Genomic DNA, 16,773 nt, shown 5'->3' with positions numbered 1-16,773 from the left:
CACATATACATTTGAGGTTAATAAGGAGCACCATTTATGGTACCATATTGTTGTCAGATTTTAGTTTGGTTATGAATATGGCTACTGAGAGAACTAACTTGCTTTAAAAGGACTTTCTTGAACACGCAATTTTAGCATCTTTACGTACATATTTATATGTAAAGATTTACATACAGAAAATAAAGACATGGAAATATAACCAAATCATTAATAAAAGATATAAGACAATAAAGCAGTAACGCTAAAAATATCTATAGATACACAGATAGATAGAAACAATACAATGCAAAACTAAGTAAAGAGAGGAGAAGTGACCTGCATGAGAAAAACATCCTTAACGAGATAAAAATTTCAACTATGATGAAAATGAATCTCAATGGACAAAATTTGATTACCTGTGGGCTCTACTTCAATTTGTTCTTCTGTTTGGTCAATTTCCTCTGTTAAATGAATAAACAAATTTACAAGTTAATAAAGACAAAGATAACAGACATTGAGCCAAAACAGACATTGAGCATAGAATGTATGACTCAACACTGTACAGATCAGGAAATCATCCCATTCTTTATATCTTTTATATAACCATAAAATTGAATTACCAACCTGCTACGTCCTCCTCAGGCTGCTCTTCCTCAGCAGCTGCATCCTCTGTAAAAAGACAGACACATTTCACAACAAAGCAAGCATAACTTCCTCTGTTATCTGTGTAGTATCTGATATTATCAGATAATGTTGGCATCCACATTATTGTACTTACTCTACTATTTTAACAAATAAGATATTTTGGGTATTATTTCTTGCTGCTATATAATAACCATCTGAGTGAACCTGCGAAAAAGAAAAGAAAAAAAACGTACCCTCCTCTTCTTCCATATTCTCTGCCTGAAGCTCTGTTTCCTCCGATGTGGAGTCTTGTTCTTCCTCATCTTCCTGAAATGACTCATCTGTTTCCTCTATAACTTCCTCTTCTGTTACAGCTTCTTCTACAGAGACTGATTCCTCAACTGTCTCTTCGGGTGTTTCTACATCTTTCACTGGTTCTGTTGCTTCAGGTTCCTCCACTTGTTCAGGTTCCTCTACTTCTTCTTCTACTGGTACAAGCTCCTCAACAGCTTCTTCTACTGGTACAAGCTCCTCTACTTCTTCTTCTACTGGTACAAGCTCCTCAACTGCTTCTACCGGTACAACCTCTTCCACAGCTTCTTCTACTGTTTCAAGCTCCTCAACTGCTTCTACCGGTACAACCTCTTCCACAGCTTCTTCTACTGTTTCAAGCTCCTCAACTGCTTCTACCGGTACAACCTCTTCCACAGCTTCTTCTACTGTTTCAAGCTCCTCAACTGCTTCTACCGGTACAACCTCTTCCACAGCTTCTTCTACTGGTTCAAGCTCCTCAACTGCTTCTTCTACTGGTACAACCTCCTCCACAGCTGCTTCTACTGGTGCAGCTTCCTCTACTGTTTCTTCCACTGGTGCATCCTCTTCTACTACTTCTTCTATTGTCTCTTCCACTGATGCTGCCTCTTCCTCCAACACTACCTCCACTGCTTCTTCCACCTGTGCAACCTCTTCTTCTACTGCCTCTTCCAGTGGAGCATCTTCTACTATTTCTTCTTCTACGGATGCAGCCTCTTCCTCCAACACTTCCTCAACCGCTTCTTCCACTTTAGCAGCTTCCTCAATCGGTTCTTCAACTGGTATGACCTCTTCCTCTTTTGCAGGCTCTTCCACTGCCTCCTCAAAAGCCTCTTCCTCAACTGGAACAGTCTCTGTAATCTCAGGCTCTTCCTCCACAACTTCTGGTTCTTCCTCTGGAACTTCTTGCTCCTCTTCAACCTCTGGTTCCTCCTCAGCTACTTCATCTTCTACAGCAGTGGGTTCTTCGTCTACTTCCAGAGGTTCTTCTTCCACAGGAACAGGCTCCTCTTCCACAGCCTCTGGTTCTGCAAGAGAATAAACTATTATAGTAAATATATTAAATAGATTGTACTATGCTCTTATTGGTAGGTGCCAATATATGTGATGTGTAGAACTTTGTGAATGCGCCAATTCAGCGGTTAGGTTGCGTTATACTGGATCCTTTTGTAGTATATACATACATGTATACAGCTACACAACACAATATGTGAGAGTAAACAAATAGCAACAATTGCACATTGTAATTTCAAAGGACATAATAAAAGCCATACCCGGTGGTGGCTGAGCTGCTGCTTCAACTTTAGTGGCCTGGATTTCTTCCTCCACGATAGTTTCAGGAGCTGATTAAGAAACAAAACTAATCAACTTAGCTTGAAGGAAAACAGTCTGTTTTTCTGGATTGAAAGCCTTTATTTATCAGTCCTAAAACACGCTTGTAAAAACATGCTTTACTAAGATTTGAAGTTCAATTATACAAGTCTTCTGTAACAGGTCAATGCGATTACTCTCACGTCATGTTATGCAAGAACTTTTGTGGTATGTGGTAAGACTCGTTCATCACTGGCAGGCATTTCAGTTATAAAAGTGTCCATCAGAATCATTTCTACATAGCACACAGGTGGTACATATATACACACAGAACACCGTCCTTATTAACACTGTTAATATTTAATGATCCACTAGATAAGGCCAACTCCCCTGCAATCAAACAAATGTTTAATGCTTATATTAAATCTTATTTTTTGCATATACTTTTAAAATGTACTAAAAATATAGGTTTGATGACAAAAAAATTTTTTATATATATATATATATATATATATATATATAAATAAATTTCAGGGTCAGGCAATTTCATCTTGTAACAATGGCAGTAACTTGTACATTTACTTTCCTAACTTGCATATCACATTAAATGTCTATTTGTGTTATAAAACCCTGCATCTTATTTTATTGACCTACAAAGATATTTCTATGCATCAACAAATTCTCACTGCACCCTTATTTATTGCATAAAGCTCCCGTGTAGGATTCTACTTTACCTTCTTCCACAGGTTCAGCAAGGGTTCCCTCAAATGATTCACTGGTCTCAATGGTGGATTTATCTTTCAGCCCTGAGGATTTTACATGTGGATGTGCATACATGAGGCAAGCGTAGAATACAGTCACATGAAACAAGCCCTCTATATGAAGAGCATTACACTTTCAAAAGGATTTCCATAACCTTATGACATTTGGTTTACTTTTGCACTAGAGCTTTTTCTGTCCTTTGTTTTACAGGCACAAAGGTATGTGTTTGAGATTTGAAACAGACCAATAGGAAAACAGAGGAGAGGTAAAAGGAAACGTTTATAGATATTATTAGTGAACAGACATGTATTCTTGTCCAGTTTTAATACAACTGCTTGTTTTTCTTGTATTAATCAACACTGAAAAGAAAAGCACTCAAGGCACAGATAAAACAAATCAGGGGATTCATATAGTTTATTGATAACACAAGAACGTTCTCTCTTAATAAAGTATAGCTACCTGTTGTATTTATTATAAAATAAACAAAATCAGAGGAACATCAATGTTGAAATCTCACACTATAGCTAGTATTTTGTAAGAGTAAACCAAAATCCTACCCTCAAACAAAACAGACATTTTTTAAGAGAAATAAAAGAACTTCCACATGACGATCGGCATATAGCACCTTGTTCTGCTTTTGCTTCTACTAATCTCAATGTTCTGATTAACATCACTGATTATCTCTCATATATAGAGACAAAAGGTCTTGCCTTCAGTCTACAAGGGGTGGTCTCTGGAGACTCACAATGGCCTGAGATCAAATTCAGCCAGATGTTAACAAATTACACAAAAGACAAAAAGATCTAACAGTAGCTGATTTGCTGCCTTACGGTTTCTTTTTAGCTGCAGCCTTCTTGGATTCTTTGCCTTTTCCATTTTTCTCAACTTTTTTAGCATCGTCATCAACAACGGGTTTCTCGTGAGATTTCTTTTCAGCCTCTGGCTTTTCCTTCACCTCATCCTTTTCCACCTTCTTAGTCTTCTTTGCTTCTTCAACTTCTGCCATTTTCTCTCTTTCCTCCTTCTCCTTTCTAATTCTTGCCATGGCCTTTTCCACATCCTCCTTCTCTATTCTCTCCCCCTCCTCTTTCAGCCGAGCCTCAGCTCTCTCCCAGGCCTTGGCTTCCGACTCCTCCCTGATATGGTTCAAGGTCCTCTCTTCCTCCTCTTTGGCTAGGATGTTCCTCACTTCCGCCAGAGCCAATTTAGCTATCTTCCTAGCCTCCACTCTCTCGTGGATGATGGTGAGCTGCTGTTTCAGAGCTTCCCTTAGCTTCAACCCAACATCTTTGGTATGGGAAAGCTCTGGGGAGAAACTTTGTTTGATGATGTAATCATGGTAACTAAATCTTATCACTACACACACCTCAAGCCACAACGCAATTAGTTGTAATGATGCAAATCATTTCACATCAGAACTCCCTCATTAGTATGTTTGTGATATCCTCCACACCAGTGGTTCTCAACTTACTTAACTTGACGGCCCCCAGCTGTCCTACAGAATATTCGAAGGCCCACCATATAGGTTAAATATTTCAAGTATTTCTGCTGTAATTATGACAAATGATAAAATTATCATTTAAAAAAATTTTAACAGAAACTGTAAGTCGTGATATATTAAATGAATTGACCAAAATTCATGTGATTGTACTGTATGCTTCAATAAATTCTTGGCTTATGGAAAAAACTAAGAAAAAACTACATGTAAATAATTCAAATCATCCTGTGGCTGTGGAAGTTTGGAATGGCTCCCTAGACAGCCCTGGCTCTCAGGTTGAGAATCACTACTGTACACATTATATTAGATTATGTATTTAGGATGTTTATAACAAGTCCACAGTTCCCCAATATTATTTGCAAATAGCCTGGAAAAAGTATACACAAGGCTTACATGTGCATGTAGTTCCTTGTCAAGTCATCATTGTCCATGCAAACTCATAAATGCCAACTAAAAAGGTGGTATTGTTAAACACTCCTTGGTTAAACACAAAAATAATATGTAGCTTAAAATATCTCATGTCAGCTCAGTCATGCAAACAGAAACAAGTTGATCAAGTAAACGCCTTCCAAGATCCCAAACCACACTAGAGGCTAGTCTGCTGCATGCACTCAGACCAAGTGTGCAAAATACCTCCTTTTCTCCTGGAAACCTCTTTCTTTTCATCTAATTTAAATGAGACAGACAAATAAAGTCAGTGACTGCTACTTAAAACAGTTGTTCAATGTAGGCCTAAATCCTGCCTTTGAGGTCTTCTTCATACATTTCTTTGACACTAATGATGTCAGAGAATATACAGCCCATTCACTCATGTCTGGTCTGATTCTATTGATTGGGTCGTCATGCGCAATGCTCTGTAAAACACAGTGCTTGATGTCTAATAATTTCAAATAATTCTGATAGAAAATCTCTGTAAAAATGATTTTGAACAAAAAAAAAAAAGTTACAAAATCACTATCTGCAAGCAGTGTATTTTTGTACAACATATGAGGAGAAGCAATCTTATTAACAACAAAAAAGCCAAACCAACAACTTTAACATATGGCAACAATTGCAAAATAATTAAACCAAAAGATCTGAATTGTTAATTTACCAAAATAACACTTAAACTGTACTTGAAATATTTGAAAGCATAATTGTGATATAAGTGGTATTAAAGTGATAATGAAGATTTTTTTTTTTCAATCTAAGCTAAATTCCTAATTCTACACACTTCCAGACACAAAAGCAGCCATTCTGTAAATAATTCCTGCATACGGTACTTTTTGCATACAAAATATTTAACATTCACATTCATAGCCCTCTCAATTCCCTCCTAGTATTTCAGGAGCCATATAAACACTGTATTACTTATCAGGCACACCGTTTCAGGTGCTTTAGAGTGGCAGGTAGGAACTGATTGTTGACGGTTACAGAACTCTGGGGTTCAGGAGACGTTTCCTACACACGCCACTGAACTAATTCTTGGCTGATGAACTGATGAAGTTCCTGAATTGACACCCATTTATTAAAGGGATAGTTCTCCCAAAAATGAAAATTCTGTCATTAATTACTCACCCTCATGTCATTCCAAACCCGTAAGACCTTTGTTCATCTTCGGAACACAAATTAAGATATTTTTAAATGAAATCCGAGAGCTCTCTGTCCCTCCGTAGACAGCAGCACAACTGCAATGTTCCCAGGTCCAGAAACATAGCAAGGACAACTGTAAAATAGTCCATGTGACATCAGTGGTTCAACTGTAATATTTGGTTTACTTTTGCACTAGAGCTTTTTCTGTCCTTTGTTTTACAGGCACAAAGGTATGTGTTTGAGATTTGAAACAGACCAATAGGAAAACAGAGGAGAGGTAAAAGGAAACGTTTATAGATATTATTAGTGAACAGACATGTATTCTTGTCCAGTTTTAATACAACTGCTTGTTTTTCTTGTATTAATCAACACTGAAAAGAAAAGCACTCAAGGCACAGATAAAACAAATCAGGGGATTCATATAGTTTATTGATAACACAAGAACGTTCTCTCTTAATAAAGTATAGCTACCTGTTGTATTTATTATAAAATAAACAAAATCAGAGGAACATCAATGTTGAAATCTCACACTATAGCTAGTATTTTGTAAGAGTAAACCAAAATCCTACCCTCAAACAAAACAGACATTTTTTAAGAGAAATAAAAGAACTTCCACATGACGATCGGCATATAGCACCTTGTTCTGCTTTTGCTTCTACTAATCTCAATGTTCTGATTAACATCACTGATTATCTCTCATATATAGAGACAAAAGGTCTTGCCTTCAGTCTACAAGGGGTGGTCTCTGGAGACTCACAATGGCCTGAGATCAAATTCAGCCAGATGTTAACAAATTACACAAAAGACAAAAAGATCTAACAGTAGCTGATTTGCTGCCTTACGGTTTCTTTTTAGCTGCAGCCTTCTTGGATTCTTTGCCTTTTCCATTTTTCTCAACTTTTTTAGCATCGTCATCAACAACGGGTTTCTCGTGAGATTTCTTTTCAGCCTCTGGCTTTTCCTTCACCTCATCCTTTTCCACCTTCTTAGTCTTCTTTGCTTCTTCAACTTCTGCCATTTTCTCTCTTTCCTCCTTCTCCTTTCTAATTCTTGCCATGGCCTTTTCCACATCCTCCTTCTCTATTCTCTCCCCCTCCTCTTTCAGCCGAGCCTCAGCTCTCTCCCAGGCCTTGGCTTCCGACTCCTCCCTGATATGGTTCAAGGTCCTCTCTTCCTCCTCTTTGGCTAGGATGTTCCTCACTTCCGCCAGAGCCAATTTAGCTATCTTCCTAGCCTCCACTCTCTCGTGGATGATGGTGAGCTGCTGTTTCAGAGCTTCCCTTAGCTTCAACCCAACATCTTTGGTATGGGAAAGCTCTGGGGAGAAACTTTGTTTGATGATGTAATCATGGTAACTAAATCTTATCACTACACACACCTCAAGCCACAACGCAATTAGTTGTAATGATGCAAATCATTTCACATCAGAACTCCCTCATTAGTATGTTTGTGATATCCTCCACACCAGTGGTTCTCAACTTACTTAACTTGACGGCCCCCAGCTGTCCTACAGAATATTCGAAGGCCCACCATATAGGTTAAATATTTCAAGTATTTCTGCTGTAATTATGACAAATGATAAAATTATCATTTAAAAAAATTTTAACAGAAACTGTAAGTCGTGATATATTAAATGAATTGACCAAAATTCATGTGATTGTACTGTATGCTTCAATAAATTCTTGGCTTATGGAAAAAACTAAGAAAAAACTACATGTAAATAATTCAAATCATCCTGTGGCTGTGGAAGTTTGGAATGGCTCCCTAGACAGCCCTGGCTCTCAGGTTGAGAATCACTACTGTACACATTATATTAGATTATGTATTTAGGATGTTTATAACAAGTCCACAGTTCCCCAATATTATTTGCAAATAGCCTGGAAAAAGTATACACAAGGCTTACATGTGCATGTAGTTCCTTGTCAAGTCATCATTGTCCATGCAAACTCATAAATGCCAACTAAAAAGGTGGTATTGTTAAACACTCCTTGGTTAAACACAAAAATAATATGTAGCTTAAAATATCTCATGTCAGCTCAGTCATGCAAACAGAAACAAGTTGATCAAGTAAACGCCTTCCAAGATCCCAAACCACACTAGAGGCTAGTCTGCTGCATGCACTCAGACCAAGTGTGCAAAATACCTCCTTTTCTCCTGGAAACCTCTTTCTTTTCATCTAATTTAAATGAGACAGACAAATAAAGTCAGTGACTGCTACTTAAAACAGTTGTTCAATGTAGGCCTAAATCCTGCCTTTGAGGTCTTCTTCATACATTTCTTTGACACTAATGATGTCAGAGAATATACAGCCCATTCACTCATGTCTGGTCTGATTCTATTGATTGGGTCGTCATGCGCAATGCTCTGTAAAACACAGTGCTTGATGTCTAATAATTTCAAATAATTCTGATAGAAAATCTCTGTAAAAATGATTTTGAACAAAAAAAAAAAAGTTACAAAATCACTATCTGCAAGCAGTGTATTTTTGTACAACATATGAGGAGAAGCAATCTTATTAACAACAAAAAAGCCAAACCAACAACTTTAACATATGGCAACAATTGCAAAATAATTAAACCAAAAGATCTGAATTGTTAATTTACCAAAATAACACTTAAACTGTACTTGAAATATTTGAAAGCATAATTGTGATATAAGTGGTATTAAAGTGATAATGAAGATTTTTTTTTTTCAATCTAAGCTAAATTCCTAATTCTACACACTTCCAGACACAAAAGCAGCCATTCTGTAAATAATTCCTGCATACGGTACTTTTTGCATACAAAATATTTAACATTCACATTCATAGCCCTCTCAATTCCCTCCTAGTATTTCAGGAGCCATATAAACACTGTATTACTTATCAGGCACACCGTTTCAGGTGCTTTAGAGTGGCAGGTAGGAACTGATTGTTGACGGTTACAGAACTCTGGGGTTCAGGAGACGTTTCCTACACACGCCACTGAACTAATTCTTGGCTGATGAACTGATGAAGTTCCTGAATTGACACCCATTTATTAAAGGGATAGTTCTCCCAAAAATGAAAATTCTGTCATTAATTACTCACCCTCATGTCATTCCAAACCCGTAAGACCTTTGTTCATCTTCGGAACACAAATTAAGATATTTTTAAATGAAATCCGAGAGCTCTCTGTCCCTCCGTAGACAGCAGCACAACTGCAATGTTCCCAGGTCCAGAAACATAGCAAGGACAACTGTAAAATAGTCCATGTGACATCAGTGGTTCAACTGTAATTTTACAAAGCTACGAGAATACTTTTTGTGCGCAAAGAAAACAAAAATTATGACTTTACAATGGTGGCACGCTGCTGCAGACGGGATAAGGCGGAGAAGAATTGTTGAATAAAGTCGTTATTTTTGTTTTCTTTGCGAAAATATCTTCATTTGTATTCCGAAGATGAACAAAGGTCTTAGGGTTTGGAACGACATGAGGGTGAGTAATTAATGACAATTTTCATTTTTGAGTGAACCATCCCTTTAAATCAGCTACACATCCATTTACACCATAGTACAAATTTCCTACCTGAAGTTTGTTAATTGAGGTAATACTGCAAGAGGGGTGGGATATATTCATACTGTAGCTCTAAGCTATCATTATTCTCTAAATCTCTGATGGAGGAGACTCAGGAGAGCAAAGGCAACTCACATGACAAAGAAGAAACAAAAACAACGTAACAACTGACAATGTCATATAAAACTGCCTATTCTGTATTGAGCAGTAAAAAAAATTAAGTTTAAAGGAAATATAAAACACAAAAAGATCCATCTCCGCTGAGTTGCTGAGGATGCAAATCACCCCAAAATGCAATTATTGTAATGATATTAAACGGCTCAAAATAAACTATTCAGATCCTAAAGACAGAGAGAAATGATAATGATAATCAGATTATAAACAAGATGTCACATGTACAGTGTTAAATTGCAAGACTCAAATAGAAATACATACTGTTGTTCGTGATATAAGGGAACTGAGGCATGCAGCAAAGGTGATATGTTCAACTTACAGCACACTAAGGTCATATGCAAAAAGGTAAATAGAGTATTAGTAGCTGGAAACAGCCGTTGCAAAAGAGCTGCAATGAAGCATAAACTACACAAGTTCAATATTTACAAATATGTAAATGTTCATAATGACATCATCTTCTCAAGAGTTCACAGGTCCCAAAGTGACTGTTGGCGATCTTCCCAACAAAATATTTCTTCAAGTGTTAGGAACAGAATCAAGTCGTCAAAGGAGCAAGTCCTCCTCTAATAAAGTGCATCTGTCACAAATGCGGTAGAAAACATGACTATTGATTTTGAAGGCCTAAAATAACGCATGTCTTTTGGCCCTGAACCCCTTCAGTCTGTGACGCGCCAGCAACATCCTCCGCTGCTGCCTCGGTTTCTTCATCCTCTAGCGTTTCAAAAGGACTCATAATGTCATAAAGGAAGGTGAAGAAACCTTGAAACCAATCATTGCCCTCTTCCGCTAAAATATCGAGGACTTCCTCAAGGGAGTCTGAGTTTTCTTTGCTGCCATCTTTGGTCAGCCCTACGCAAACGGGAGAATAAGGAAAAAGAGAAAGAGAGGGAAAGAAAGAACAGTGGGAGAGCAAGAAAATAGAGAGAGGGTGGTGTTGGTTTGCAAGGTTTAGTAGATAAGGATTCAGTGCTATAAAAAAAGAGGGTAACGCTGCTATTAAAAGCGTAAGATGAAGTAAAGGAGAAATGGGGCATGCATGGGAAGGACTAATGGGGCTGTTTGTTGTGAAATCAGTTAAACTACATGCTAAATGAGAAAATAAATCTCTTTATTTTCTCTCCTTACCACATGACTTTGCCTTAAATGTAATACTAGCAAGTTGGTCTAATTTACAAACTCATGCAATAAGGCAATAACCTCTCATCACTTCTTCTCCAAAATGGAATGTTGTTTGAACAAAATGATGAAAGTACCATGCACGTGCATCTGTCTGATTTCATTCAAAACTGCACAAAAGTGAACCAAAGTCAGTCATGCAAAATATCATCTGGTAGAAAATTTCATTGGAAATCACTTCACTTGCCTAGTAGTACTTTAGCATCTTCCACATCAAAGTCTCCATCACCATCAGCATCATAGGACACGAGTTTACCTAGTAAAGTAAAGTGAATCTCATTTAGTCATTTGACATGGGTTGTGAATAATTCATTGTGCCATATTTGAAACTAAAGGTCCTACAAATAGCGCTGTGAAATTGCTCGTATTTGTCTTATTTCAAATAAGATTAAGGACATGTCTTAAAGAAACCTTGTACTATTTGATATAGTTCTGTAAGTAAACAAGTAAACCTGCATGGTAACACGTTATAACAACTTTCCTCAAGAAGTCATTAACAAACATTAGATTAACATTTTATCAAATTCAAATGATTAGAAAATACACTACAGTCCAAAAGTTTTGGTGTCAGTGTTTTAAAGTTTTTGAAAGAAGTGTCTTATGCACACCGAGGCTGCATTTAAAAAATAAATAAATAAATACAGTAAAAACAGTACAATTGTGAACTATTATTATTACAATGTAAAATTACTGGTTTCTATTTTAATTAATTCAAAGTAATTTATTCCTGCAATAGCAAAGCAGAATTTTTAGCATCATTACTCCAGTCTTAAGTTAATGCATCTTTGCTAAATAAAATTTATTTCTTTCAAAACAAAATCTCACTGACCCCAAACTTATAGAGTAAATTTATATAAAATGTAGTGTGCGTTTATATTAAAGTATGAAAAATTACACTAAAACAGAACTAACAATCAAATTCACTTCTCTACTCTGTAACTGAAGATGAGAGGTTCAAAGAAATGAGGTTTATGGTGATGATTCTATTCACTTGTTCAGATTTCATACCTTGTAATACCTCTGAAAGATTATAGCGCAAGTCCTTTGCTTTGGCTGCATGCAAATTAAGACCAGATATACAAAAAAAATTACATATAACATATGTAAAAAGTATTTTTAAAACTACAACCATTTATTAAAAAAAACTCTAAATAATAGAAACCAAAGACTCACCAATTACACCTTGATAGTCAATAAGGTCAAAATACACCACAGCTACAGAGGTCCAGACGCCCAAGAGAGCCAAAACCATGAACCAGGTGAAAAACGAGGTTCCTCCTCCAACTTCTGCCTTCTTTCCATTTTTATGTGCCTGCTGTGGCTTGGCCTCTGAAGTATAAAAGAATAAGATTATACAATATCAGGAAGAAATTGAAAAAAAGTGTTTATGAATATAAAACATTTTCATTTAACAAAATCAAATCAATGCAGCACAGCAAAACCCTCATGTGAACGAAGAATGCATGCTCAAAATTAAACCATGACTTTGAAAGTGAGATTAGTCCTTTAGTATTACGGCACACACAAGTATTCACTCAAGGCCACTAGTTAATAGACTATGTAACATAGCTTTGAAGCTGAAAAAAAACTGGAGACCAATCAATTCTTTCTATATTCAAATGCTGTATAAAATCCAATAGATGTCTGGTTCTGATGAAAGATTCCCTGTAAGATGTTTAAATATTCCACATGAAATCACATCTATAGCAATCACAAGGCGACAAGAGTCTAAAAAAGTGCAGTTATTCTGAGGCCTGTTGACACTCCTCATGGAACTGCGGTATAAATACATCTGCATTCAGAGCTCTAGTAGGAAGAATGAACAGGTGTTTTGTCCGCTACGTTCTGCTAGGTCAAACCACACATTTGTTCATGCGCACACGCATGCTACAAACGTTAGTAACAGATATACAGAGAGCAATAACAACACTAAAGTGTTACGACAAAATAAATTCTCTTTTTGTAGTTTGCACAGGTGCATATATAAACTGACTGCACATTAAAACTTTATAACAATACATTTTTAAGGTACCTAAGCCATCTCCCCCCCAAAAAAAAACATTAAATTGTTGCTGCTCATATACACAAACCACAAATGTACCATAAAAATAAAGTATTAAATAAGATTACATTCATTTCCAAATGTTAAGGCTTTCTCTCACACCCCATGATTTTTTTAAATGTCATCTCTTGTCATAAAACGTTATTCCAAATCATAAAAATACTATACCGGTTTCTTCGTTCACCACCTTGACCTCTGCATTCGGCTCCCCCATTCCTCCAAGCAACGTGGGGAAGAAGAGAGCGTCTTTCACCCCAATCCTACCCCAAACCCCTGTAACAACAGCAGGTCTCCTGCCTTTTTGTTCCTTGTGAATTGAGCCGGAACTTAATATGGAACTCGACCAGCAAATGGATTATTTTTAGAACTGTCCGCTTGAAAGCCAGAAAATCTCAAGCACCCATACGAAAGGGTAGAGGCAAATCCCACTCCATCCTGCTGTTCTTAGTCACATATGAAAGCTGAAAAGGCTGAATGGCCTTCCAAATTACTATACTTAACAAAAGAGTAGCACACAATGGAGGATACACTGCTTCACTACATACATGCGTTTTAATGACATGCAAATCAAACTTTGGAAGGCGTTTTCCAGCTGCCATTATGACCTAATCAACGTCTTCCCCTCCCCCATTTATACCTGCTATGAAAAACAGTGCTCAAACTCTTTTTGTAACTCATGCACTGCTTTTGTCGTTGCTTCGACTATGCCTTTGTGGTACACAATGTTCATCGTCTAGCTTGCATAACATTGTAGTGGAATGTGTGCCTTGAATTACCCTCTCTTCTTCAGTCGTACCTACACACCCCACTGTGTAAAGCAAGCAGTTCCTGTCTGGTCAGAGGAACAAACCCTGGACATTAACCCCTTATGTGATCTTATCAGCATATACACCCCCGACTGGAATATTGAATGACCAGCAAGCTAACACTGCTGTAGAACAATAGATCATACACTGGTTTAAAAGTCCAGTGGGTTTTCTGATGTCACAACAGGAGTTCAAATGTTGCATATGTAAACATTATTTAGTCCAGATTTTCTTATGAATGCCAATAGTGTTGCTTGTTAAACACACACAAATGCATTCTTCACTCTATGCATGAAAGAGTACATTTAATATTGTGAGATGCACACTGCATTTACCAAAGTCAAAATAAAATATATTCTACACAACCACATGTCAGAGAATTGCATTGGATTAAATGCCCTTGGAAAAACAAACATGCAAGGTTATTTGAACAGAACAGTGGAATCAATGGAGAAATGCTTGAGAAAAAAACAAAAACAAAATGCAAGCATGTCATGACAGGCTGTCATTTCTTTACCATTTCTGTGGCACTCAGCAAGTTATTCTGTGCAGCTGAAATGTTCCCTGAAAGCAATGATTTTGACATTTGATAAAAGGGCATTGCACCACTTTATGAACAGCTGAGTTCACTTTACAAAGCAATGCATTATAAATGCATCAATCTAAGGATAGTGATTTTGTAACTGTTAACCTTCAGTAGATATTTAAATGGGTGTGGCTCTAGATTATTATCATTACAGGAAAAGTGTTCCATAATGGATAAACACAATAAAATGTAGCGTTTATTGGAGAGAATTGGAATGCTTATGGCAAATAAGAAATGGTGGTTCAAGTGGCACCTCACAGACACCAACAACATAGAAATATGATGGCATTTGATTCCTGTACTCAGGTATACAGTCCATAACTGCATTTATTCAAATCTGCTTGGTCTGCTTTATTGGCTCAAAATATAGAGATAACCACCATAATAATTCAGGTTTTAAAATAAGGAGGCCACATGATGAATTAAGCTTTTCCATGAACAAAACAGGCTTTACCATGAACAGTAGCTAACAAACATAAATAGAAAGCGCACAGTTGCCCTGACAAACAGGAAACACAAAATAAATATAATATAACTGAAAACAGTTCTACAGTATACCTGCATGTATATACATATTTTAATCGTATATGGTGATGTAACTTACAGTTTACCAATTTAACGGTTTTTACGGTAACATTTTACGCCGTTTTTACGTTAATATTAACCTTTCTACAGTTAAGAATCAGCAGCACATATGATAAATCTATACCCCGTGTCTAAAATTTCACTGTAAGAGTTCATATACTTTCAAAAGTCCGATAGTTCATCTACCACTCTTACATAATAACCACGCACTTACTAAAGTCAATAATAATAGCTAGATAGCTAAACCCAACGCCAGGACGTTGTTAACCAGCAGTGGGGTCCTGCAGTGTGGCAGAATGTATTTTTAATTACAGAGTGTGTGGGGACATGGGACCCTAGAGGACACGTGTAACCCCTCCCACGCTCTCCCAATATTGACACGTGGGCATTTAAGAGCTCGCACTGGGGCAACTCTTGAAAATGTATATCTGAAAATGTAGGTCATTTGCTGCTGTCGGAATTAACAAACAGTACGATAAACTAGGCCTTGTGGCGCTCGTGCAAGTAAGTTACGATTAAAAAAGCATGCAGAAGTTCTGCAACCATTTCGTCCAATTTTCCAAGTGTATAGACACGTTCAGGGGGGTTTAATACACCCGTTTTGGACAGAAAAGTTCTTACTCGCTCAGAATGTAGCAACGATTCAAAAACTGTTTGTGGTTACAGTGTAACACAACTAGCGTAGTTTACATATCACGACTGTAGCCGACACAATGCATTGGGGTCATTCTAATTATTTTACTTGTTTATCATTTATTCACATGGCGTTTAAATTAGATAAACAAAATCAATCTTGCCGTCCGATTAACTTTCAGGCCTTCGCAGAAATGCACGTATTTTTGACGACAAAACATACACACCTTTTTTGACTGGTCCCTTTGCATTTTTCTTAGCCATTGCAAGTGAAAGTTCTTCGACGTTTCTTGTTCTTTAACAAATTAATTGATTGCAATTCCAGTTTCAGTTCTGGTACTGATGCCCTGCAAAAATCAAATCCCTATGCTTTCATACACCGAGGCCCATAGCAGCCCGTCCCCCTTTTGAGTGACTGAACATTCGACCAATACTGTCCAGACAAAGCCATTGTGGGCGGGGCAAATGAAAATGTCATCCAATCGCTGAGCAGTGGCCGATGACTTATTCAATCGTGTGGATACCTTCGAGGTAAGACCGCCCAGTTCTTTCCTGTTGTTTTCTACCAGCGCTGGAACGTGGCAAGATGGCAGGTTGGACTCATCGCGAGATCCAGTCCATGTCCTTTCACACAGTGTTGGGAATGCAAAACAATTCACAACGTTATCATAATTCTGATCGTTGCGAATAACGGTCGAATGATTTGGTCGTGTTATGTGTGACCTATATAGAGCGTGCGTAGGTTGTGATTTGCAAAATTACTTAAGTCTGGACTCTGGAAGCAAGATCTTTTCTGCCTCCAATTTTCTTGCAAAACTAGACTAGAAAACACACAACGAAGGAACCACAGTTCAATTGCACAATTAGTTAATTAAATTAATTTACCAATTCAACCGAATTCGTAATAATAATGCTTTATATTGTGAGGGGGGTGAAATTAACAACCAAAACTGATTTTGTTTTGGTACAAATTGTTCCATTGACTGTAAGTTGTGCCCCACTCTCTGCTTTTGTCCACCTCATTCTAAAGTGACTGAAGGTTGGAACTTTACTCTTATATGAGGTTAAAACTTGTTGTAACTTTAATTGTTTTCAACCTGTAATACACTCTGAAATTCATATAGGAGAGCCCCCACACCCCCCCCCCCCCCCCACAAAACC

The 16,773-nt window shown here is 37.3% G+C and overlaps 2 protein-coding genes and 1 long non-coding RNA gene across 7 annotated transcripts in view; all 3 read right to left on the bottom strand.

Moving 5' to 3' along the window:
* asph (aspartate beta-hydroxylase) overlaps positions 1–16,026 on the bottom strand; it is a 17,233-nt gene extending 1,207 nt beyond the window's left edge. Inside the window, exons 1-10 of one of the 4 annotated variants that reach the window (XM_016486206.1) lie at positions 15,840–16,026; positions 12,114–12,269; positions 11,949–11,993; positions 11,128–11,196; positions 2,961–3,032; positions 2,190–2,258; positions 1,399–1,943; positions 858–1,275; positions 604–648; positions 396–440 (exon numbers count right to left, since the gene is read on the bottom strand). In XM_016486206.1, the coding sequence (XP_016341692.1) occupies positions 396–440; positions 604–648; positions 858–1,275; positions 1,399–1,943; positions 2,190–2,258; positions 2,961–3,032; positions 11,128–11,196; positions 11,949–11,993; positions 12,114–12,269; positions 15,840–15,876 (1,501 nt within the window). In that variant the 5' untranslated portion in view covers positions 15,877–16,026. The other 3 variants (XM_016486204.1, XM_016486203.1, XM_016486205.1) reach the window with 3 other exon arrangements.
* On the bottom strand, positions 3,376–5,366 carry LOC107688514 (uncharacterized). Its single transcript, XR_001634241.1, has 2 exons — positions 5,120–5,366; positions 3,376–4,293 (listed from the first exon to the last, which is right to left on the bottom strand). It is a non-coding gene; the product is annotated as an uncharacterized LOC107688514 (long non-coding RNA).
* Positions 16,027–16,152: 126 nt separating the features above from the next.
* The window catches only part of LOC107688513 (alpha-tocopherol transfer protein-like), an 8,768-nt gene continuing 8,147 nt past the window's right edge, over positions 16,153–16,773 (bottom strand). For both annotated transcript variants that reach the window (XM_016486207.1, XM_016486208.1), the window contains exon 6: positions 16,153–16,249. The gene's annotated coding sequence lies outside the window, so the exon portion shown is untranslated. The remainder of the gene's footprint in view (positions 16,250–16,773) is intronic.

The sequence above is a fragment of the Sinocyclocheilus anshuiensis genome, unplaced genomic scaffold (genome assembly GCF_001515605.1).
Source record: "Sinocyclocheilus anshuiensis isolate Anshui unplaced genomic scaffold, SAMN03320099.WGS_v1.1 scaffold329, whole genome shotgun sequence".
NCBI classification, from domain to species: domain Eukaryota; kingdom Metazoa; phylum Chordata; class Actinopteri; order Cypriniformes; family Cyprinidae; genus Sinocyclocheilus; species Sinocyclocheilus anshuiensis.
Note: the sequence above shows the minus strand (reverse complement) of the source record. Positions and strands in the feature narration are given on the sequence as shown.